The 25,922-nt window shown below is 42.3% G+C and overlaps 1 protein-coding gene across 5 annotated transcripts; it reads right to left on the minus strand.

Annotated features, from left to right (window-relative positions):
- Window positions 1-312: 312 nt before the first annotated feature.
- dtnba (dystrobrevin, beta a) lies at window positions 313-25,591 on the minus strand. 5 transcript variants are annotated; one of them, XM_079179867.1, is made up of 22 exons: window positions 25,452-25,591; window positions 19,548-19,598; window positions 17,079-17,170; window positions 16,823-16,903; window positions 16,484-16,697; window positions 16,310-16,395; window positions 14,965-15,119; window positions 14,722-14,821; window positions 14,432-14,598; window positions 13,038-13,162; window positions 11,837-11,908; window positions 10,727-10,804; window positions 9,801-9,888; window positions 9,537-9,616; window positions 8,900-8,998; window positions 6,406-6,502; window positions 6,151-6,171; window positions 5,729-5,882; window positions 5,257-5,346; window positions 4,936-4,983; window positions 3,372-3,401; window positions 313-2,259 (listed from the first exon to the last, which is right to left on the minus strand). In XM_079179867.1, exons 3-21 carry the CDS (start codon window positions 17,167-17,169, stop codon window positions 3,397-3,399), a joined length of 1,851 nt encoding a protein of 616 aa, XP_079035993.1. In that variant the 5' UTR covers window position 17,170; window positions 19,548-19,598; window positions 25,452-25,591; the 3' UTR covers window positions 313-2,259; window positions 3,372-3,396. The 5 variants fall into 5 exon arrangements, with proteins under 5 accessions (XP_079035993.1, XP_079035992.1, XP_079035990.1 ...); XM_079179866.1 differs by having other exon boundaries at window positions 3,372-3,404; XM_079179864.1 differs by lacking the exon at window positions 3,372-3,401 and having other exon boundaries at window positions 9,801-9,885.
- Between the last annotated feature and the right edge of the window lie 331 nt (window positions 25,592-25,922).

Genomic DNA, 25,922 nt, shown 5'->3' on the forward strand with positions numbered 1-25,922 from the left:
ACATCGGGTTTAGAAATGCCGTGTTCCACATGAGAGAGGACGACATTTTATAAATGGGTCACTTTCCATACAGCGGAGTGTAGTGTCTAACTTGTTTCACAGATTTATCACATTAGATGTTTATGTTTTGGCCAAATTGTACTGGAACATGAACAAACCAGGAGGGGATAATGTTGAGGTCATGGAGGAGCTCACATATAAGTTATGGAATTAAACATCGTACCCTTCACTCTTATGTTGCTGCCCAGACTTTTGAGTCCTGGAGTATTAAGATCATGGGTCACAAAGACAGACAAATGCACCAGTTTGATGTTAAATATTATTTATTGTAGATGAAACACGCTTTTTCACTCACAGAGTCAGCTCAGGCAGGTTCAGAGCTGTGTTTACAGTTTCATGTCAGGACACGGCTGTCCTGTCAGTCATGATTCCACTCTCACTCTCTTTCTCTCTCTCACACACAGACACACACACACACACACTATTACACACATTAAAACAAGAGTTCATTCATGTATTTAATGATTCAGTCAGTCGATCTGGAAATGTGATAATCACACAGATGCGAGCAGTCTATCAAACAACGTGGAGGGCTGGTGAAAGAAAAAACTTGTCCAACTGAAATCTGATCCAAAAAATGTACAATGCGCTTAAGTCAGAAATACTTAATACATATTTTCGATAAAATAATTTCACATCTGCTACATGAAAATAAATCAACCTGACCCGGTTTATATTACCGGTCTGAAGATTTTTGGGGCCGCTGGTTGAGGTTCGACGCCCACAGAGAACTTCAGGATCCCCTGCATTTCACAGGAAGCTTAAAAATAAATCAAAGAGTAGCAAAGTGTGAGGAGTCACTGTGGGCAGGAAGTGTTTAGGAAGTGAAAGCACCATTCGTTTGTTGCATAGATGATGTTCGGTAACTGGCAGTTGGAGGTGAACAGAAAACTCTGACGGTGGAGAAAGTCAAAACTGTGTATGACTTAAAGGAGAAAAGCCGACTACAACTCCCAAGGAGCATTGCAGGAAAAAAAACGTCCAATCAGAGAGCTTAAAATTGTGTTTAACATTTTGGTACTTTTCTTTTTATTTCCTTCTTCTATTTACTTAATTTCTTGATATTTTTCAGACCTGAAGAGGTGAAAGTATAAAATAAAGTTAGGGTAATTCAGAAAAAACATAATTTTGTGGAAAACATTTTTCCTTTTTTCCACATTCCTTCAATCATGTGCCTCCTCACACTCAAGTTGGGAAACAGTGAACCTTTGAAAGAACATTTGTAATGGGGATAAATACTCCACCCACTTTGCTACACTATTGCTACACTGTTGAAGCAAATGGTTTTATATTCTCTCTCCCTCACATGACACAAACAAACACACACACACACACACACACACACACACACACACACACACACACACACACACACACACACACACACACACACACACACACAGTAATCAGATATCTCCTCTTTGACTGTCGTCCCACTGCAGTACCGAGATACACAGAGAGGCCTGGACAACCTGAGCTGCTGTCATACCAGCACCCGTGGCACTAATCTCTTCCAGGTTTCAGACACCTGAACCAGGACCGGGACTTCAGCCCTCCACCCTGCACCGGGCCGGGCTCGCCACAGCAGGAAACGTCCCATTAAAGCTTATCGTCTCAGCAGGGCTGGACCACAATCACGTACGCAAAAAACACTCAAACTGAACGAATAGGTGTCAAAAACCAAATCAAAGCAATAAATACTAAGCACACAGTGCCGAAACTTAAAACATTTCAACTCAGTTCTCCTCTTTTTCACTTCCCTAAGTTTTTTCCCCCCCACTTTTTCTCTCCGCTATATTTACATCCTGTAACTTTCTTGCACTTTTTAATCCTTCAAAAATGTCCTAAACACATCTTTCCATCTCTTCACGGTGCCCCCATCACTTACTTGACCCTCGAAAATGCAGAGCGCACACACACACACACACACACACAAACGTGCCACAGTACAAATCAGTAGGTTTCAGATTTCTCGATAAGCTATGCATGATCAAATGAAAACAAAAGTCAAACCACAGTGACAAGACACACAGAATCACAGCTATACATCAGTAGGGACCCGGCAGTCGTTTGGTGTCCAGCATCGTGATTGGTTGACTAGCACTGGAGCCCTAATCCCCGTTGGCTAACAATTAAAACAAGAAGATACATTTCCATCTCAGCAGGCTCCGCCGTCTTTGGTATGGAACATCACTCTGCCTGAGGAGAGAGCGACAGAACCGTCAGATAACCAATCAGAGGTTCAAGGAGTAGCTCGACATTTTTGGCGAAATGCACTTTTTTATTTGTTTTATTGTCGAGCGTTAGCTTGATAATACTCCCAATGTCTGTCTGGGAAAGATGAAGCTGAAGCCAGCAGCCAGTTAGCATAGCGTAGCTTAGCATAAAGACTGGAAGCAGAGGGAAATCAGAATCAGAATCAGCTTTATTGGACTTGTATCCGTGCGCATACCGTAACCTCGCTTTAGAGGTGTGCATGTTAGACAGAGCCAGACTAGCCGTTTACCCCGTTTCCGGTCTTCATGCTAAGCTAAGCTAAGTTAAATGGCTGCTGGCTCTGGCTTCGTATTTTTTGTACAGACATGAAAGTGGTATCAGTCTTCACATCTAACTCTTGGGAAGAAAGCGAATAAGCATATTTCCAAAATTCTACCGTCAGTTATCAAAAAGGTAAATACCACATGAAAACATCATCGTATCATTTCAATTAAATTAGTTTTGACAGATTACGTTTTTAGATTTATGACACAAAAATAGCTCTTCTAAAAAAGAAAATAATTTAACATTTCGAATAGAAAAAACTAAATAAGAAGAGTTTTTCTAAATTTAGGAAACAACTACGTGTTTGATTTTTCTCTCTGTATGAACTCAAATAAAACATCACAAAGTGCTTCTAAATCTGATCAGGAGGAGCTTAAAACTGGCGGTTTGTTGTCCTGTTCAAACAAGTTGTTCTTTGAGTCATCAAATCACTCGTTCAGTTTTTCCCATGACACGATTGCAGCCTTTCTGTTGTTAAGCAGAACAAAATGATAAGTCTAGCCTCTTAAGAAATACATCTTCTGATTGATTGATGGTTTAAAATGAAGAGGAAGAGAGTCGCAGTTTCATCTGTGGACGTTTGTTATCTGGTGCACTTCTGCAAATTTGAGTTAGGAGCTAGTTTGAACCTTTAAATGTACAGTGTGATGACAAAATCCCAGTGATTGAAAACTAACTAAAGTTATTTTTGTTGTGCTGTACAAGAAACTAAGTTTTGATCATCACGTTGTTCTTAAAATAAAGGAGGCTGATTACATTGAATCACTTACTGTCTTTGTTTGTCCTGTAATCATGTTAACCTGCTGAGGAGAGAAATAAGTTTGTTAGCAGAGGATAAAGCAACGTGAAGCTAAATCAAGTGATAAAAGAACCAGAGCAGCACTTAGCATAGAAACATGAAACAGGGCTGTACTTGGCAGGTGCTACACAAACTGACTCCACAAAGAAAACTCTTATTGTGGACAGTCTAACAAAGTATTTTATCTTTACACTCTAAGACTTAACTGTGTTGAACGAGGTACTGAACTCTGTTTTTTTGGGGGTTCGGTGTGTTAGTACTGCAGGTAAGTATTCTTATAAGCGTTTAGTCTGGGCTCAGGGAGCAGACCAGGAAGTAATTTCACCGCTTCGGCTCTGCAGGCGGTCCTCTTGTAAAGAGGAGGGGCTCCATAAAGCAAGGCTAATGAGACGGGGTGTTAATGAAGCTTGCTGCAGTACAGGGGGAGAGAGAGAGAGAGAGAGAGAGAGAGCGAGAGAGAGAGAGAGAGAGAGAGAGGGCACCTGGAGAATAAGTGGAGACGTGTAGAGACTGCGCACGTGGCCGCACGGACACAAAAAGAGAAGCAGGAGAGGACGCAAATACAAATGCGACCTTTATGTGTGCGAGAGAAAAATAAGATTCAGCGCCATTATCTCCCCAAAAAAAGAAACTAAATAAAAGGTGTTATTTAATACAGAATATTGATATATTTCATGAAATGAGCTAATGTATTCCACCTATTATTGAGGTTTCTCTGCAGCCAGTGCTGTATTATATTATATTCTGATAAATCCTCTTAATATTTTCTGACAGATGTTTTGTAAAATCTGCAATGAAAGCTGCTTCACTCTGCATTAAGCAGCTGTTTACACACAGAGGTAGTAGACGTTTATTCAAGTATTGTACATTTTTTAGTTACATGTACTTTACTTGAGTATTTCCAGTATATGGCAGTTTAAATTCTACTCCAGTGTATGAAATGCGGGGCATCATTATAGATTAAAAGCACTCTATACTCACACAGGTGTCTTCATTTAGGTGGCTGGTGACACCTGCTCATGATTTACATGAGACCACCAATAAGATATAATAAGATATAGAAGTTATAACTCACCCTGCAGCGAAACTAACAGCGTCATATCTTTAAAGACCTTGGGGGCAACATAATTCAACACGCTGAAAAGTGCCAATCTGCATTTTTTCTTCCTTTACTCAAGAAGCATTTTGGATGCAGGACTTCTATTTGTAATGGAGTTGTTACAAGATGATTTGAGTTATTATAATCTCACCAGTTCTTACCACCATTTACATGAAAACTGTCAGAAAAACCCTCGTAAGGAAGCGTGGAGCATTGCGGCCTTTATTTTTCATTCATTTGTTATTCTGATTAATTTAGTGTTATTTTATTATTTAGTGTTGGTTTTGCGTGATAAAGTTCACATTTTAAAACACTCATTACTAGCATCTTAGTCCCAGTGCAAAGATTAAGCAGTTCGTGTTCGTGTGAAGTTCTGTTTAACAAGCAGAGCGAGCAAAGAGAGGATGAACATGAGAGACCAAAGAGATTAACTTACCTCTGTCCTTCCCGTTCAGCAATCTCTCCTCTTCCTCCCGAACCTCATCTGGTCAGAAAAGAGGATAAAAGTCAACGTTATGAACATGCGTCAAACCAAAATGTAATTACTTTCTAAAGATTATTAGATCTTATAAAGAAAGCATGAAAAAAAATGTGACGTCTTGTAGTTCTTGACCAGTTTTGTACCCAAAACTGAAAGCAGGTGATCGTTTGGAAGCTTTAAAGTCGTGAAAAGAGCATCTGCAGGATTCTATGGAAGTGTGTGTATGTCCATGTACACATATATATGTATATATATACAGTATATATTTGTGCATACCAGAGTGCAGCTCTTTGACCAGTGAAGACACAGTGTTGGTGATGGAGTCAGCTGCTACCAGAAGGTCGTTCCTCAGGTTCCTTCTCGGGCCTGCGATTGAGAGATGTGAGTATAAGAAAACAACAGTCATCCGATATTGTAGTACAAAGATTAGATTCACACCATCGTTTCCAGCCAGTGTTCCAGATCAGTTTCACCTTATTAACAGTTAACTGTAAAACCTGCAGCTTGTGACATAAACCACTTGACAACACGTAAACCTGTTAGATCAGGACTAAATCCTACTAGAAACGTCTCCTGTGTGTCTGGAAGACGTCCACAAAACTGATGGTTTACTTATTGTATTTCGTCTCAGAGCTTTAACGAAAACAAAGCCACAAGATGTGTATTTAACTTTGTGTGAAAGACCATAAAAACAATAATTACTCTCTGGATATTATTTTTGTTACCCTGCTTTAAGCTCCAGACTTACCCTGGGCGAATGCTTCTTGTACGTCGCCACCAACCCCGGCGAGTGAGTCCTGGGGAGGGTACATGTGAGCGTGGGGAGACGCAGCGCCTACAGAGCGGACGGTTGACGGGCTCGGTCGAGAAGGAGAGGCGTGAGAAGAGCCAGCCGCCTGCGCCTAAGAGATGGATTCATAAGGGTTGTTGCATAGAATCACTTATGACTTTAACAAACATCTTGTCATTTATGTTGCAGCTGACGTCACCTCCACACTATAGTACAAGTTCTGGCAAAAGCTGGGAAAAAGGTGAACCCTTATTTATCCAAGATATTTATGTCCCGATTGGAAAAATGTAGCTTGCTTGTAAAGTTGACTTATTTTGACATTAGGGTTGAATCCTATATTTACAGTGCCATGAGTAAGAGGGGGGGGGGGTTAAACTTACTGCCTGTCGCTGTTCCTCATCCTACGGGGCCACAACGTGGGCAGTCGGAAAGAAAACAGGGAGGAAAAGGATGGAAAAGAAGAAGTCAGATACAGTCAGAGCTGGAAAAAGGTGGAATTATTAAGGAGGAAATAGCAGAGGGGGGAAAAGGTGAGGCTTGTTACTGGGAGGACAGACACGGGGAGGTGTGAAGAAAAAGGGAAACTTCGCTAGTGTGTGACAAAAAGAAAGCGTGCATGTGTGTTTGCGCGTCACCTTGAGCAGCTTCATCAGTCCCTCGAGCTGCACCATCAGCTCCCTCCTGCTCTCTTGCAGAGACGACATCCTCTGCTCCAGCTCGTCTTTCCTTTGTCTGCAACACACAGCAACCCTCCATTACTGTCAGGAGGCCGCAACAAAAGAACCAGAATGCTCACGGGAGGCGGAAGACACCGTTCAAATGAAATAATTTGAGGTTACAAAAGGTGCTTGGTTCAGAGGGGCAATGAGACAGAATGCTGAACACACTCAGAGCTCTGAGAGAAGACTCACCGGCACCATTTACACTTTTCCTGTCAGACATCTCCGGGTCTGATTTGGTAGAAATTAATTTGCACTCGGCCACATAAACTGTATCAATCTCTGTTAGCCAAATCAAAAAATCTGGCGTAGATGTCGGGAGGCCCTAACACACTCCGGTGTGTTCTACCAACCTCATTCTGCTCAGGCTGGTAGAATGGGGTTTATGAGTGGATAAAACTAAGTTAGGAAACTGACAAAACTCTCATTTTGAGCACAAGATCATCCTTGAAGCGAGGTGAGAGCTTTGCCAGAGGAAAATTAACAATCACACGGAAACACAGATGTTTGGAGATCGAAGGAACACAACGTCCTTGATTTTCTTTTTTTTGCGGGTGATCATTTGTTCCAGAGACTCGGTGGAGATGAGCTGTGAAAGAGCTAGCTGACCGCAACATTGGAACATCATGAGCCTCCGAGACGGACCACAAGACCTTGAAACCAAACTTTTGACACCATGAATTCACAATCAAGTCTGATGTATGATGACGAGTCTAAGACGGCAGAACCAGCAGGTATGGCCATCATTTACTTGATACTGCTTAAAGCGCTCTAGTGTAGACCACCGAGGCCTGCAAAGTATTCAAGGAGAACAAATGAAATCTAAAAACAGTGAGTTGGCAGCGAAATTAAGATTTAAGAGTCAGCATACAAAACTAGCATCGTTCCAATGAGATGTTTACAATCTTTTTTTCCAAACAGCATGTGGTCTGGATGGGACATTAAAGCAGGAGCGACAACTCTTCTCTTCCCCCCTTGGCTTCCCTTCACATGTTGGCACAAATGAGTAAATAAACAGAAAAAAAGGAAGCGTCTGAGTCATGCAGCAACTCCACATTTGAGTCATTATAATCCCAAAGTAAAGCTTCAGAAGTGGACGTTCCAAATAACCACTTTATCCGTATGATATTTAAGGAGTTTTACTGGAGATTGTCTTCATTAATGGCGTCTTGTCCTGAATCTGTGCTGAAAGAAAAAAAACACAAACTCCATAAAGGAGCGGTGTGTAGGATTTAGTGGCATCTCTAGTGCCTTCAGGTACCTTAAAGCTCTCTCTTTTGGTTTGGTTTGTCCGCTCTGGGCTACTGTAGAACCATGTCGGTGCAACATGGCGGACTGTGTTGATATTAATGGCTCATTCTAATGTTTACAAAATACAATGTTTCTTAGACGCAGATGATTATACACCAATGAAAACTTAATCCTACACAATGCTGCTTTAAATCTGGAGTTGGTAATCTTGAGAAACAAGTAAGAGTTCACTAGATTTTTAAAAACTATCAAACTGTCCAGTGTTGCCGACTCTTTTTGAAGACAGCATTGGTACAACTCCAGATAGCAATATTACTGATAATGACTCAAATGTGCGCTTTGGACGAATAATTACAGTATCCACTGTTGAGATGTGAAGAGGGAAGGGAGAGGGTGCCAAATGAGTGTGCCCTTCCCCGATTATTACCTTGAATTATGGGTATTAGCTAATGTGTGCCATTAAGGTTGTTGCAGTTTTCACTGCAATACCCATTTATATAATTAAGTCCAAAGCCAGAAAAAAGGCTACATTCATCACAGTATATTTTGAATATCCTCTTCAAAACCACTTACAAAGGAAGTAAAGGGTACATATTGTGATTTGCACAATTTAAAGCCACTATGTCGAGAGATTGACAACATTTGAATGTGGCGCCCCCGAGTGGCCATATCCAAAAAGACACTGACAGCAATGCACACTGCTCCCATCAGCATCACGGAGATTGTCTCATTTTTTCAAGTCAGAATAAGTTCAAAGATGCTATGATCACATAAAAATCTCCTCTGTGCAGCACCATCAGTATCCTCCCATCATTGTTACTGCAACTCTCCAGCAGGATTGTTGTTGCTTCGTATAAAGTCTCCCTCCTCTCCCTTGGAGTTTTAGTTTTTCACCAAAATACCATAAACATGTTGGAAGTGATTTTTACATTGGCTTTTCACAAAAAAACCCACCATCTGTTCCCACCATCTGCCATAAAGCCCTCTCCCTCCGTGCTGCAAAGCAACGCGGCAGATTTCCCGCCAAATCGGACACTGTGGCACTCAATGTAGCAAATAAAACGCAGGACGGGTAAACTTTCATTGATGTTTGAGCATCGTTTCTGTTGGTATGTCATAAATACCGTTATGTGCGTGTGTGCAGCAGCGGTGTGTTTACCTGAGCAGCCGAAGCTCGGCCAGCAGAGTGGGGTTGGTGGTGGCCTGGCACGCTGCCTCATGCTCCACGCGGAGATGTTTGATCTCCGCCAAGATCTCTCTGGGAAATTAAAAACACACCGGTCAGCTAAGGCTGGGGGAGCGTTACATCACCGGACACACTGTGGAAAGACGGGGCGAGAATACGCACTCGCACTTCTGCAGGCTGTTGCACATTATAAGGAGGAATGTACATGTTGGATTTACAGAATATACTTTAAATGTGACAAGCGGCTGCATTTGGGAAAGACATATTTACACATAAAATGCATATTGAAGACGTGAAAACGTGCTTTAAAAAAGACTTATTCACTGATAGTCATTAAGTGCAGTGGTAAAAAAAACGTACAAGCTTTCAACAAGTCTAACTCAAAATGTTCGCCTTTAATTATTGTGTCAAACCGTGAAAAAGCACTGATGAACTGCATAATCTCTCAGATTTATTCCCAAAATAAGACCAGGGTTTTTTTTAAACATTGGGTAAAACTGGGCTGAGACACCAGTGTGATCTCTGTACACACAAATGTGTACAACTACAAAGTGACAGACGTGGGTCAAACTAAAAAGGAATTAGTCAAATTGAATAACTCATGCACTACCTGTTTTTGTATTCCAGCTGCGCAATGAGCTCCCTCTTCTGTTTGTTCACATCGAAGTTGATGCTCCGGGTCGGTATCACCTGAAAAACAAACATCCACAGAACTTGAGTTACTTGAGCTGACTGATTGTGGGTCGACCGTTCATTGTTTAACCATCGAAAGAAGGTGGAGGGCGACGGAGCTCTGTGTATATGTAACACAGAAGTACCTGATTGTGTATTTATAGTATATTTGCAGTTTAAAAACACGGTGTTGTTGACTCACTCCTGCGCTGTCAGTCTCTGCCAGGCGGGAGGTGTAGCGGGCGATCAGTTTGTGCTCCTCGTCTTCTCTGCTGGGGCTGTCCACACTACTGAAACACACACACACACACACACACACACACACACAGAGCAAGGACATCAGCAACATAAACAACATCTTAGTGAGGAATAATGTTTGCAGGTTTCAGTGTCCTTTTTTTCTTGAGTTGTCAAGTATTCACATACAGAATGAATGTGTCAAATGTCCCCTGTGAGCCACTGTAGATGACAATGGGAGCCTGCACTATACAGAGCAACACTTCATAGTACATTCTGCTCTCTGATCAAACAGCCTTGAACACAAACAAGTGGAATATGACTGCCAGTTTGAAGCAATAATACCCAAAAATGTTGATTTGTCAAGAGGCAATATGAATCTAATTTTTCAGTGTGACTTCCTCTAAAAATACCCAAATCTGATCGTCGGGGCAAATATTTCCTTCAGAAAACAGTTCAATTCAAGCTCTGGTTTTGTGAGATGTTTCACGATTATATAACAAATATGAGTATAATGTCAGTCATCAAGCATCAATTAACCAAACTCTGGAAAATGAGGCTTTTCACTAAGTGCTAGAAGCATACTCCTGGTCGCTAACGCTAACGCTAAGGCTAAAAGGATGCTGGACACAGCGATGATGTTCAAGTAGCAGGTGGGACGTTCTGTGTTTGAACTTTAACACATGACTGGTTACTGAATATAAATGTTACCGAAGGGGCTTATTGTTTTTAATGCATATAAAGTACACAACCTGTAACAAACAGCTTGAAGATGATTTACACGTAGATTTCTTTCGTTTTCACTTGATCTTTGCTGTTCGCTATAAAAGATAATAAACTCCACCGGATACACGTCGACTAAGTCACGGTCTTACTGTACTTCACTCTCACCATGGGCTGCTCTGGAGGCGATTGACATACGCAGCGATCAGAGCGTGCTCCTCGTTCATGCGCCGAGCGGCTGCCAAACTGGATGAGAGGAAAAAAACATATCGACGCTGTGAATTTAATTTAGATTGTGATATATTCTCAATAACTGTTACTGTTACTGAACTGTTTCATTCATTTTTAAACAATAAAATGTAATTTCTTGCATGTTTTCGTAATGCTTTTTTCATGAATCAGTACATCGTACTGTTGTTATTTTACACTTTGCATATGGTGAAAAAGAAGTCTTGGACGTATTTCCATCTTTGTCCCTGTTGTTGTCAGTCCATCCGATGGAAATAGAAGTTCAATGTCTAACTTATTTCTTTTTCATGAAGCACACAAGATAAAAGGTGACATCCAGAAAACCACATTATGTCGATATTTAATGTACACATTTCTGCTGATGTAGTTTAATTCTCAGTTCACTGTTGGGCGGCAACTAACAACTATTTACAATCAATGTACCAACAGTTTTTCCAATTAATCATTTGCTACATAAAATGTCAGAAAATAAGTGAAAAGTACTGTGATCAAGTGGTCAACGCACTGCAATGACAAGAAATAGCACATGTATGTGTTTTCTTAGATTGCAGCATTATTTTTGAGCTCTCTCAGCCACCATAGAAAAAGTGCCCATCACAGTTTAAAGGTGACGTCTTTAAATGTCTCATTTTATCAGAGGAATAATCCAAAACATTGAATTTACCATCACGTAAAATAAAGAAAACTACCAAATCCACACAACTTAAAAGCTTTAAACGTTTTTTAGCTTTACCTCATCTTGTAATTAATTGCTGCATAAAACACCTACATTTTATTTTCATCAAATCTAATCAGTGAAATAAAATCGCCAATTGATGTAAAGTTTGTGCTGCGAAAACAGTAATTTAGAAGGAACAAGTGAACGAAGCAAGCTATTAAAAACTCGTTTATGCTGACAGAGGCAAGTTATTACCCATTTAACCTGCAGCTTTAAACTCCAGAAAATGTGCAAACTTCTAATCAGAAAGAACAAAAAGATATAACAACCTGTAAACTGGGAGTTTTTCTAATCTTCATGTCAGTTTTTACCTTTTGGAGGACTCGGGCACTGATGTGGACAGCAACATGGCGTCACTGGTGTTTCCAATGGGGCGAGCGGGGCTGCACACACACACACATACACACACGTATCAGACCCATATTACCAACAGTGTAAAACCAGAGTAATGATAAAAATATTGAATCATTAAAACACAAAGTCCTGCCTGTCAGAAAACACACATTCTTGCACCTCACACTCTCTCACGTGCTTTTGAGTGCAGTCATGCAACAGTGAGTTGTACTAGTCTGAGCAAACACAGACAGGGCAAAGATCACCAGAGAGAGAGAGAGAGAGAGAGAGAGAGAGAGAGAGAGAGAGAGAGAATGAATGCAGATCCCCCCCAAAAAACAGCTAAATGATAGAAATTCCGAAAGATTAAAGCTTGTGAGAGTCATAAACCTGATACAGCAACATTAGAATAAACATACTCACTCCGTGCTAAGTGCTAAGTCTCTGTCTGCTGGCCTGTTTATGTGTCCAGTGCTTGGAGGTCCGTAATGACCCAGTCCGCCGATGTTTGGAAAATCAAACAATGTGGATCCACCGCAAGGGGCGGAGCAACCAAAGTGGTTCGCTCTAGGGGTGGGACTTTCGTGTTATCTGAAGTTTTTGTTTACATGTGACTGTACCGGCGATAACACGGGAAGTGATTAGAGGGAAGTGTTAACATTCCCATTAGAGCTTCAACAAAAACCTTTTCAACTGTCTTAAACACAAAAAACACTTTATATAATGTCAAAAATGGCATTAAAGGGAAATGCGCGCCTAATCAGAGTTTTTCAGACCCGACTGTCACTCCCTGATAAAAGCACTACAGCGCTTTAGAAAAACATCTACATTTGAGTAAATAACTTAAGCCAAATTAAATTGTTTACAGGAAATTCAACCTTTGTTTGTTTACTTGACTTCTTTCTTTACAGGATTTGTATAAAGGCAATAAAGTAGTCAATAAACATGAGATATGAGTTTACGGATTACATTGAGGAGGTTGGTTTATGCCGTTTTGCCGGTTACACTCGTTGTCTTCTTGCTTCTTCGCAGAACATTTTGTTTGTACGCCCTCTGGCGTTTCGGAGAACAGCCCATTGAGCATAAAAGACTTTGTGCATGCTCACTACGGTGCCACAAGTGAGTATAAACAAAGCTTTAGTGTGTGTGTGTGTGTGTGTGTGTGTTGTGAGGTCTTACACTAGGTTGGAGAGGTTGAGGGTCCTCTCAGGTTCCTCTGGGTAAATAGGATGAGGGGGCTCTCTGGATGACACACAGCCCAGAGTCCTGCTCAGGGCTCGGCCAAGCTTTGTCGCAGGCGACTTCTACACACACACACGCACACAGACACACACATAAATACAGACACAAATATCAGGTCAACATTCAAAAGCTGTGTGACTTTGTATTGTTGTTCTGCAGCAGTGTTAACCACAGTGTAGAGCAGGAAGAACTCCATGGATACAACCCATAAACTGCTATGAAAACACATACAAAATATATAATATCTTAACTTGTATTATGAACTTGTATTATGTATGTACATATGTACATATGTACAAGAATATGTATGTAACTTACTTTCACTTATTTGTATAATCCAATGAAATTCTTGTAGTAATCTATTTCTATGGACCCCAAAAAGAACAGCGAATGCAAACAAACAAACAGTTGGCTGAGAGATTGGAGGGAATGACGACAGATGTGCATTTTATCCGCCGAGGATGAATTGTTTATGCCACACTTGTATCACGTTAAAACAACTTTGATTGCAGACCAAACAATTATTGCCAAATATCAGTTTCTGATTTTAATTTTCATGCCGCAAACCTCATAGAAACATGCAGGAGAGGCGATGTAACTATGTATTTTTAGCGTTAAGTGTGGCGAAGTGAAGCAGATGAGATGACAATAAAACGGGAGCAAAACCGAAGCCTGCTGGAAATGATCTGCAAAGTCTGCTGAGGATTATCAGGATGAGTGTCCCGTGAAGAGAAGATGCTGTTGGACTGGCAGCATCTGCACTAACAAAGAGATTTATCCCTGAAACAAATTATGACAAATTATGCCAAGCCCGGGTGATAAATAATTCAACCATGTTCCCGTCTATTAATACATCCGTTCTCTATTGCAAACATTTTCACCTTTAAGATAGTTTTTGGAATATCACTATAATGTTATGGGATTGAGGCATTTCAGATTTTTGGAAATAAATACATCACAATGAGCAAAACAGCTGACAATATTTGCACTGAAATACACCTGTCCGGAGTTATCAAGGAAGATCTGTTGTGTGTTTACAACGTGTGTTTTTATAGTTAAACCTGTTTTGAACCAGACTGTCTCGATTGTAATCACTTTTAATTAATCCCCAAACCCCAAAACCAAGTTTTAACCATCGAAACAGCTTTTTGAAGAAGTGAGGACCAGACAAGATGTGATGTCGTGTTGTGTCTTAGTTTCCAAGCGCTCCACTGTAAGCTCTAAAATTCATTTTGGTCCTCACAAAGATGGAGGTCCACACACACACACACACACACACAGACACGGAGTGCCCCCTGGCGTGATGAATGAGTAATAACACAGTGACTCACCCAGGACGAGTGCTCCTTCATCTGATGCTGGTTGCTATGAGAGCCGCTGGCGTTGCCACGCCAGAAGCAGTTCTGGCAGAGCTGGTAACCGCGGCAACGGAGGCAGCGATAGCGGAAGCCCGTCATAGCGTTGCCACGGCAGTAGGAGCACGACACGGGATGGTAGACTGAGAGAGAGAGGAGAGAGAGGCAGTATCTGTCAAAGATAATTTCATTTAACTTACATTTATGTTTGTGTATGTGTGTATGTGTGTGTGTGTGTGTGTGTGCGTGAGTGTGTGTGTGTGTACCATGCTCCACGTTGGCCATGCGGTGCATGAGAGGCAGCCAGACAAGACACTGAGGAGGGTCAGCCACAATGTCCAGGAACATGTTGAGCATCACCCTCTTCTACATCAACAATTACAGAAGACAAAACTCATCAGGAACACAGAATATCAAATGACACTATAATCCTGTAATACTGTTATTACTGAAATAAACGTATATGATTAAGGACAGGTGAATGGGGTGGTTGAGGTGTGTGAGCGTACCTGTTGTGGGAAGCATGAGCGTGCTGAGGTGTTTGTGTAGCCAAAGGACGGCCCTTCATGTGCAGCGGCGGGCAGCTTGAGAGCCTCCATCAGAAAACTATCAAACTTGGACTGTACCAGCACGCCGCTGGAGTCAGATACCTGAGAAAACACATCTACACGCACACAAACACAAAATAGTAAAGCATGCATTAGATTATATAAATTCCTAGAAGAAAACCACAATGAACCTAACCATGACTATGTTTTACATGTGCCAATTAATAACCCCAAATTAACTCTTAACGTACATTTTAATGGTCGACCTTTTGTGCACAAGCTTTTGGTCCCCAGACCGGAGGTGAATCTCCATAATAGGACTTTCTTTTTACATATTCCTGTCACCACACCATGATTAATAAAAGAGCAGGGAAAATTAACATAAGCAAACAGTAGCATTGACCTGCATTGACCTGCATTGTCTATACGGTGGCACATATGTGACATGAATATATATATACCTCCATACATGCTGAAATTCCCACTGAAAGATTGAGATTGTGCAGTAAAACTAATTAAGTAAAACATTCTAATTAATGTTGATTAAAGTGCACTGTCCATAATATATGAATAAATACAAATAATACAAAATATGTACTCCTGCTCCTGGTGGCCTATCATGAACACTATTTCTATACATGTGTTTACACCAGGTGGCAACTTCCTGTTCTATAAATAGAAGCCAATGAAGAAGTGTCTTAAATGTGCATTGTTTCTAATAACCACAAGGGGGCGACTCCTCTGTTTGGAAAAAAGAGGTCCAATTATATGGAAGTCTATGAGAGGATGACCCTACTTCTTACTTGATTTATTCCCTCAGTAAACATTGTACACATGAGTTTATGGTCCCAACCTCTAGTTTCAAGTCTTCTTCAAAACAGCACGATGTTCATTTAGTAAATGATGGTTCCATTTAGAGTCAAATAAATCATAAAGCAGGGTGTGCTTTATGGGCGTGGCAACCTTGTGATTGACAGGTCGCTACCACGTGTAAACATTTTAGCTGACTACAAACGTCTTACTCAGTGATCGGTTCTACTGAGCTTCCCTCTCGTGTCACTTCTGGTTGCAAACAACCAAGATGGCGACGGACAACATGACGAACTCAAAGGCTTCAAAGCTTTAGTCCACAAACCAATGGGTGGCGTCGCGGTGACTACGTCCACTTCTCCTTACAGTCTATGGTTTACAACCGAAGCCTACGTGAGAAATGCCCGTTTTCTGGGGAATGTTTAAAGTATTTCTAATAAATCTAAGATAACGTATCTGCAACAGGTGAGTCGCGATGGTATCGCTTGGTACTCACAGCGGAGCTTATCTACCAGTTTCCCTCCACACAGTGTGGCCAGCATCGCCTTCACAGAGAGCACCGTCAGACGGCTGTCAGGCTCACTAAGAAACAAACACAGATGACACTATAGCACAGCACAAGTCACATTCACTTTTATTTAAAACCTTTTTAATAAAAAAAACTAGCTACCTGTCAATGGCGGCCAGTAGGAATTCGACTAACATGCCGGCGCTCTCTCGCGGGTTGATGGTGTGCGTGGTGGGCAGGCGCTTGCTCAGCTGGTTGAACAGGGAGGACACCAGGTTCTCCAGTCGGGTCACGGAGATGCCGGCATTCAGCTCTACGGCGTTCAGACCAGCGTCCCGCACCGCCTCGATCACATTGTATATATCGATCAGATGCACTGGAACGAGAGCGGTCAAGCTATGTGTCACATAAGAGAAGCCTGTTCACCTCAAACTTATTTGACAGAAAACCTCTGTATTGACACTTTTGAAGTGATGCTGAAGGAGAACGTGGAAGACTTACAGTTGCATCTCTTCTGTATGAATCGGAGCTTGCAGGCCGTTCGATATGTGGAGAGACAAATGCCATCCAAGTTCTGCTCCCCTGTGACAAGAAGAAGAAGAAGACATGTTCAAGCTTGGTTGATTATGAGTCCGCATATGGAGAGAAAAACACATCTTTCTTCTGCATGCTGGGGATGGAGTTACACGTTTGAAAGTACCGGAGCCAAAAACACTGAAGGAGAAGAAAATCCACCTTGGGGTCAAAGGTCACTCACCAAGCTCTACGAGGATATGTCTCCGCTCTGCTTCTACTGTTGCTGGAGTCCCCCTCCCTCTGTCGCTCTGCCCCCCCTCCTCCATCACCATCCTGCACAAAAACAGCAGCCAAACTCAGCACCTGGGTTTCCTTAAAGGCGTTGAAAAACACAATGAAACTGTTTGTAAAGGGACCATGAGAACTGTTTGTTGTTCGTAATGTCGTCTGAAATGTTCCTGGTGGAACAACATTTTAAAAAGTAACTTAAAATTCAGACAAACCTTAGATAGGAACCCTATTAGAGACTCGTTGGACGGAAACTACTCGGGCAAAGCGGGCACTGTTGAAGTGTACCACACAGGACTACTGTATGCATACCCGACACACACACAAACTAGAGGCAGCGGCTCAGAGTCAAGTTCAGGGTCACCAGAGGATGAGCCACAGAGCTCGGTAAATAAACACATTAATGAGAGCAGCTGAGGAAATGTGATCCGTAGCCTGGCATTCAGACTACATAACAAGGGCACAGAGATAAAGGGAGGGAGGGGGGGAGGGGGGGGGGGCTGTAAGAGAAAGAAAGAAAGAAAGAAGAAAGGATGGAGGAAGGAATGTAAATGTACATTTTAAATGTAAATCAAAGGGGGGGGGGCCTTGAACCAGCCAAGTCCCCACACAGACTGAGCTGCTGCCGGCCATTGTTTAGTTGTTTTTTTAAAAGAATTAAATAAAGTTAGCTGTCACTCGCGGCTCTGCTGTCAGGTGACGCAGAAAACGCCCGAGGACATCAGTCGCCATGGTAACAGTCATACTACACCACAAAACTGAAACACGCAGAGACACACACACATATTTGCATTCCTTGTATAAATGTGGTGACAAGCCAACCCCCAACACACACACACACACACACACACATTCCAGAGAGGATTTGAAAGCTTCCCAGGAGACTTCATGCTTCATCTAGACAAAAGAAGGATTCCTCCTTTCATTCACTTTCTCTCACACACACACACACACACATCTTCATACAGCTGTTTCACTCTAAAGGCTGCTGATACCAGCTAGTCAAGTGTAACTTTCTTTTTTCTCTCTTGACAACTTAGTCACGTCATTACTTCAAAGTGCCGTTAAGTAAGACTCCAGAAACGCACTCGACAACCTTTGTCTTTGTTACCCGACAGTAAGTTCCACCGTGGCCTTGTTCAAACTGGAAAAATATCAAAAGATATTTGACAACAACTGGAATGCACAGATCCATCAGGCCTTCAGGACAGCAGGTAACTGCATTAGGGCGCATCGAGCACAGAGCAGATATGTGACACGTCATTCCGTGAGTGAAATGTCAGGAAGAAATACATCACAATTTAGTAAAAGCTAAGGTGTCAACAGTCCACATCACAAAGATATTCAGTCTACAATTACATAATATCAAGCAGCAAAACCTTTTCCTTAAATTATCAGTTGTCCTTGAATAAATCAGGTAAATGATTTAAGTTTTAAAGCATTAGTCCAACAGTTGTGGAAATACGCTGACAGGCTTTCTGATGGAGTTACATGACAGAGAGCGAATAAGTTTCCCAAAATGCTGATCGATTCCTTTCAAAAGGATTACATGAGCCCCAAAAAAACAGCTCTCCCCAGTTCACCAGTTACCACACTGGACTCCCACGGTGAGCAAATCGTTATTTGCAGCCTGGCCTTAGTGATAACTACACCATGTCTGTCTGTCTGTCTGTCTGTCTGTCTGTGTATAGCTGACATGGAGGAACATTTGGTCTGTGAGGTTTGCTTTCTATTTTAACTCTGAAAGCTTTAAATCATCGCAGATATAATTATCCTTCCAGTAATTACCCCCAACTATGTCAGAGGGCCAGCAACAGCTTGGCTGCCGTTTTCCAAATCACTGGGTCCAAGTGCAAAGGTTGGTCACACGGGCTGGATCCAAATAAAATAGGCTTTTACTTAGATCCCTGCTTCATTAATGAATGGTACACCTGTAGAAAGCCTGACCAAAAATCACTCAAAACAATAAAATATAGGCCAAATATAGATAACGTCAAAGTCATGGAAAATACTTCAACCCACAGAGTGTCAAACGCAGCATCAGAGGATGACAAATTCTAAAAGAAAAACCAAAGAGGTTAACGTAGCTATAGAAAGTATAGACGGGGGGGGAGAAGGGTTTGGAGGTGGAGAGGTGCATACAGCCGACTGCACGTGCGCCGCTTCTCTGTGTTTGTGTGGGTGGCGGTGCGCGCTGCTGTTGCACCATGGTGTTTTATTATGGCTGACATTTGCTGAGCTTTACGGAAACAAACACACAAACAGCCCACGCTGCCCTGAGTACGCACAGAGGACGCACTCTCAAGTCTGCCACTAACTTCTGGCGTAAGACGGGGCTCAGAAAACACAGCGGAATGCTTCCATTTACCCCTAATAGGCAGTGTGTGTGTGTGTGTGTGTGTGTGTGTGTGTGTGGTCCTACCTCTCTGTGTCAGGAGGTCACACAGGACAGAGGAGCCTCAATAAGGGACGTCTAGCAGAGAGACACACAGAGAGAGAGAGAGAAGAGAAAGACAATTTAAAAAGTCTTTTCAGTCTGTAGACAATAATGTCAAAAGCTCTTTGGGGACAACAGAGGACGCTGAACACAACCAGTGAGGTACACTCTCTCCTGCATCACTGCACATGTTTGCAAAATTGTCCTTTTATTACGTTATGAATAAATAAAATCATTTCTTTAATCTGTAGTCACTGCTGATACGATGAAGGATCCTCTCTGATCGTAGGCCGCCTTAAAACAGCTGAATATCTTTTATTAGTGCATTTTTATCGGTCATGTTGAATAAATGACTCATTTTATGACCGGTGTATTGCAGGTTGTTCTGATTTAAAGTCCTTTACCGGTAGTGTGTGATGCTCTTGTTCTCAAAACAAGGCCATCGGATTGCAACACAGCACAAAGTACCGTCACACTTGTCAATTCATGTGGCTGCTTAACACATCATTGAAGATTATTTTTATTGTAAAGTCAATAAGAAATAAAGTGCTTCTTCTTGACACATGCTCTGAACATAGTCTTGTAAAGCTGGAAACAAGTTATGACCATTTGTAAAAATAAAAAAAAAATTTAAATCCTGTTTCGCTCAAAAATATCCTGAAAAGCAGCCAAGTGCCAGCAAAATATTCCCCAAACAAAAAATAATGAATTTACACACTGACATGTCACTGGGCTCTGCTCTCACGGCAGCAGTCAGCAACACAGCGAAGAATCCAAACATTGTCCCACAAACACAGTGTAACTCAAACCTCGTGGATACGACGACCACAAAACGCGGAGTCTCTCCGCATTAGCGTTATATTTCTGAATTCACGAATGAGCGTCAACGCACAGAAAAAGCCCCGAAAGACAGCCGCGTGAACGACATCCGGCCTGAATACCAGTCAAGACAAACTGCAAGAGGCGGACGGTTACATCCTGTCAGCAGGTGTCACACGCATGACAGACAGACAACTGATACACACACACACACACACACACACATACATATTTCACTGTATGGAAACTCAAATGCCACAACACACACAGCAGTGACACGATGCTATGCTCCACTTTTCGCCAACAGCTGACTTAAAACGTGCTGTTTTTTTCTATCACTTTATCACTGGACCGCTACAAGAACAACATGTTCCTGTTCACATCTGGTTACTCGCCACAGAAGCCACACATGATGTTAATCGTCACAGTGAGAACGGTCAACCTGTCACTCTATCACCTACTGTATCATCACACCATGTATCACACTAGTTTAGAAAGTGTTATTTTCTCTAAACTAAGATGTAACAAATAATATTGGTTTGGTCTCTGTACAGAAAATGTCACATTGGCATTGAAGAAGGTGCTTGAAGAGGTCACTTTGGGCTCTGGGTAATTTTATTGTCACTATTTTCTGGCATTTTATAGTCTAAATTATAAATATTATTTATTCATGTTCCCTAGATAAGTACTGCACATTACACACACACACACACACACACAGATACTCGTGTAATCATGCGTGACTGTGTGATGTTGAGTCTCATCAACATTTACTTCTTCTCTCTCTTCACTACACGGTGTTTGTGTGATTGTGTGTGTGTGTGTGTAGGAGGGATGTTACATCAGCGCAGACCACCCAACCAGACCAGTGCACCTGTGCATTTACCACACGCGAACACACACACACATACACACACAAACACACACACACTCAGCGGTTACACTTCCGTAGGCCCAACAACTGACGAAGGCAAATGGTCCTAAAAAAACAACACCCACACACTCTCTCTTACACTCTCTCTTACACACACACAGACACACACTCTTGTACTCAGGAATCAGTTAATCTCATTCGAAAACTACCGGCTTCAAAATCATTCTCTGCATCAACACTCGACTCACCGCTGAGCTCTGAGGGGGAATCCACAAACGTAAGTTTTGCTGAAGACGCAATATGGCGAGGACACCGACGGGCGTCAGGCAGGCGAGGTGGTAGTAAAGAGGGTTAAGAGGGTGTTTACCACCCGCTGCACACACACACACACACACACATACACACACATACACACACTGTGCATGCCACATGACCACTTGCAGCTGCTCGCTATTCTCACCCTCTGCCCTGACAGGACCTGACCAGTGTGTGTGTGTGTGTGTGTGTGTGTGTGTGTTATACATGATATATATACAGTACGCTGCAACTTTAGACACTGACGTTGCTGAAATACCAACGAGCTCCATTTATCCTCGCCACTTTACTGTAACACGCAACACAGATGAAGCCGGACCCACAAATCCCCCCTAAAAGCTCCGCAGCAACTTTTCCAAAATTCATTTATGGTTTCAGGAAACCGAGAAACTTGGAAGTTTGAGCATTTCGAGGAGTTGACTCGTCACAGGCCTTGGGTCTCAAAATTGTGTCATTTGACACAATGGAAACCAAAATAAACTGTCACAAGGTGTTGGAACACAAAAAGCAGCGACTTATCAGCTGAGGTTTCGACAGGCTGAGGAATGCCGTCAGAATGTTATAATGGTCTTTGGATTTGAGCAGAAGTTCATGTTACTCTTTTACCATGCGATCGTAGAGAGTATTATGGGATATCAGATAACAGCCTGGTATGGCAACTTGTCTGTACAGTTGAAATCACAGATTGCCCGTCTGGCACAGACTGCTGGGAAAATGATGGGGGCTGAAGTTTACTCGTAGGGTGGATGCCAGAACACATTTCCCCACAGGGACATTAAAAATATATCTTACATAGAGTCATTGTTTATTGTATACAATGTCAGGTCCGTCATAACCACTCCGCATATAACTACAACTTTCAACTGCACCCATTGCGGTTGAACCGAAAGCAAAGCGCCTCTCCCCGCTTCTCCGATCTCTCGCTCCTCCTGACCTTTGACCCATGTGCTGCCAGGAGAGACAGCCCGACTGGCCCGGGACATGACATTTCACCCAAGATGGGCTCTTCTGATTGCTGAGGATCTTCCACAAGAACTGCACTCAAGTTGGTGAGCTCCAATAAACCCGCACAGGAAAACTTCAGTTTGTTTTTAAGCTCTCAACGACTGTATTCGGACAGACAAAAGCAGCGCATGAAGAAATGCAGCTCCCCTTATTCATTTCAATAGGAAATTGGTGAGCGTTGACACGGCGGGCATCTGTGCCGAGTTAGGTCTGAGGTCTGAGGCAACTGTTCATCCAGCAAAGAAGGTGAACCTGACTCAACCTTTGCCACAGCGCAATGCAACCACACACATTCTTGGGGGTGATTACCACCATTTGTCACAAAAGAGGCTGAAACAATTGCTGGCGTCAAGAGTTATAAAATCCTTTTAAACCACTTTGAAACGATTTGGCACCCGAAAAGCTTTCTAACTTGTGTAACTATTACTCAAACTGGCCTTTGTCGATTGTATTCCATCGTCTCACCAGGACCTGAAGCAACACGCTCCACCAACGCAGACCCAACGCATTGTTGGCGCTTTTATCTAAAGCGCCAACTTTTGTGAACATAGCATGTGTGTGTCCAATTATCAGATTCCTCTCTCACGCCCATTTGTATTTACACAAACCCTCAACCTGCGGCTGGAACCGAAGCAGACTGGATCGGAAACCTGCACAGAAGTGACTCTTGAACTGGGGAGGGAGGTCCGCCTGAGTTGCGTGTAAGGCGGCCATGCCAGTTGCAACGAAGGAAAGCATGAAATAAAGAGAGAAAGAGACAAACGCAGACAAGAAGAAGATATGAAGAGGAAACGCAAAGAGAGAGATCAAGATGTACCAAGAGGCCGGAAGGAAGGAAAGAGCGAGAAACTGACACGGTGAAAGAGAAGTGAAAGTTGTGTCTACCTACTATCGTCAATGAAATGAAAAGAGTTCTGGGGTTGAAAGGCATAAGAGATTCCTTTCAATCCGGGTCTCAGCTAGTCTATTTATTCAGCCCAATTTTTACTATCAGAGGCGCCGCACATACCCAACAGTAAACAAGTAAACAGCTCTGAGGTCCATCCGACTGCTCCTACGTGCAAAATGAGGAATACTTAGATTTCACTATAATTTAACTCTGGAGAAATTACACAATCCAGAGGCTAGATAGGAATGACTGCTCTGCTAATCATAGGTTTCCCCACCCCCCCCCCCCCCCCACACACACACACACACACACACACACACACACACACACACACTGCTATTATTTCCCCACCAACAGCTAAATCAAGTAAACATCTGAAATCTTTCCTTATGGAGACGCTGAGATGAAATGTTATGACGTTGAGGGTTGGTGGGAAGAGACCATCAAGTATTATCTTCAGGTACGTTTATATAAATTACTAAGCGTGTTCACGAAATTGTTTGGGGGAATATATATTTATACACACCTGGTTGTCATGTGGGGTGCCAGGAAAAGTTGTGAAGGCTTGTTTTGCTCTCTCATTTGCGTCCTGTTAAAGATCTAAACCGTTCGCCCACTGCTCAATTAAAGCACACAATAGGCATTTACCAGGGAAAGAGTGGAGACCCTCGGGGGGGGCCGTTTGGGAGACAGCCCATCTGTTACTGCCATCCCTCTCTGTTTGGTTCCCTCCACAGGGAGCAACAGTTTGGAAAAGTCTGCAATCGGACTGGATACACACACACACGTTTCTGGTCTAGGATCTGTATTTTTACACCCCTGCATGTTTCTGTCACAGCCTGTAATTGGACCGTTAATGAATGTTAGTTCATGAACTTGACCTTTGTTTGTCTGTTTGATCTTATATGCTGATAACATAAAGACTAACTGGTAAATGACCATTGATGAAAGGGGAAATAACCATATTTGGATTCAGAAAGCAGAATATCAAAACAGATGTTTAATGTCATTCAGAACCCTGTCTTGTTTTCTACTGTTTTAATATCTGCTCTAAGCACATTTGGGCTGTGGGAGTGTGTGTGTGTGTGTGTGTGTGTGTGTGTGTGTGTGTGTGTGTGCCTAAATGCTTAGGCTGTCTCCGATAACACCCTTTGGCAGGTTGTGGGGTGACAAATCATTCCAGCTGACCCAACAGGTCAGATGTAATGATTCATTAGACTGCTGGTGATTCATTAAAGCACATTATGATTTATTAAAACATTTAAATTTCACTCAAAGTGATCAGATGAAATGATTTACCAGCCCTAACATTGACATCCTCATTGTAACATTGTTATTAACAACATGTGTTTCCAAAGCTTGTTGCAAAAATACAATTAGAGCCACTCAACATATAGGATGTGCCGAATATCACAGTGGACACTATCGATTTAAAAAAAGTAGTACGTTTTGATCCACAAAGTCTGTGTGTTTGGCAATAAGCCAGGTAACGTAAAGTTGGCACATTTTTCAAGTTTCTTTCATAGAAAACGGCGCACATAAAAAGTTACGCACAGGTCAAACAGCAATAGTACAGTTTGATTTGAAAAGTGCTCATGACTACAGCACTCAGGGCAGAGAGGGACACCGCGTTAAACACATTGTTGTTGTTGTTGTTTTTTTAGACATACAACACGTCCACGGTCTTCGGCGGACAATTGGAGCTGCCGTGCGTTTGAACCGGACTACAGTCATAGCTCGTTATAGTTCTGCCTGACGCTACTTCTGGGAAGCTGTGTGACATCTGAGCGGCCATATTGCAGAAAAGTTTTAACTCGCTGTTCACCTTGTTCCTCCGAATGAATGTGCTCCCGAACTCACCGAAACTCGGGTGCAATTTTCACATTAAAAGTCACACCTTCTACCAACTTCAACCTAAACACTTATGTCTGTGCGGCTATCGCGTGGCGTCCTCTTAACGGACCGTGAAAACGGAGGGTGTACTCACCGGGACTGTTTTCGGCAGGTATTCGTGTCCAAATACCAACATCAACAGTGAAACGTGTTGAACCGACTTAAACACAGTTTCTTCTCTCTTCAAGTACACACTTCCTCTTTTCGCCGTATGCTACGGTTCTCCTCTTTTCTGATTTAAATAATACCCCCCCCCTCCCGGTCCCGTTATTTATTTCCGTAGCCAACCATGTTTCACCCCCTCCATACTCGTCGCTGCTGTGATGAGGAGTACTATTTTAGAAAGTAAGTCACTCCTCTCTGCGCTCCGTCCTGCCCCCTCAGTGACAGTGCGCCGCTGACACACACAACCTGCTAATTAACGTTACTGACCTCAACACATTCAGTAATAACACCGTTTTAATCAGATTTCACAGGGATTAACTATAAAGCCTAAAAAGATTTCGTTTAATTCGGTTACATAGTTTAACTGTTACGACTTCCAACGTTGCTTCTCATAAACAGT

The sequence above is a fragment of the Pholis gunnellus genome, assembly GCF_910591455.1.
Source record: "Pholis gunnellus genome assembly, chromosome: 19".
NCBI classification, from domain to species: Eukaryota; Metazoa; Chordata; class Actinopteri; order Perciformes; family Pholidae; genus Pholis; species Pholis gunnellus.

Bases quoted from the DNA above. Each gene is read 5' to 3' on its own strand.
- dtnba (XM_079179863.1), bottom strand. From the start codon at position 17,169: ATGGTGATGGAGGAGGGGGGGCAGAGCGACAGAGGGAGGGGGACTCCA. The intron at 6,503-8,899 runs GTAAACACACCG...TGTGTGTTGCAG, and splicing joins GCCGAGCTTCGGCTGCTCAG to ACAAAGGAAAGACGAGCTGG. The intron at 5,347-5,728 runs GTAAGTCTGGAG...TCTCAATCGCAG, and splicing joins ACAAGAAGCATTCGCCCAGG to GCCCGAGAAGGAACCTGAGG.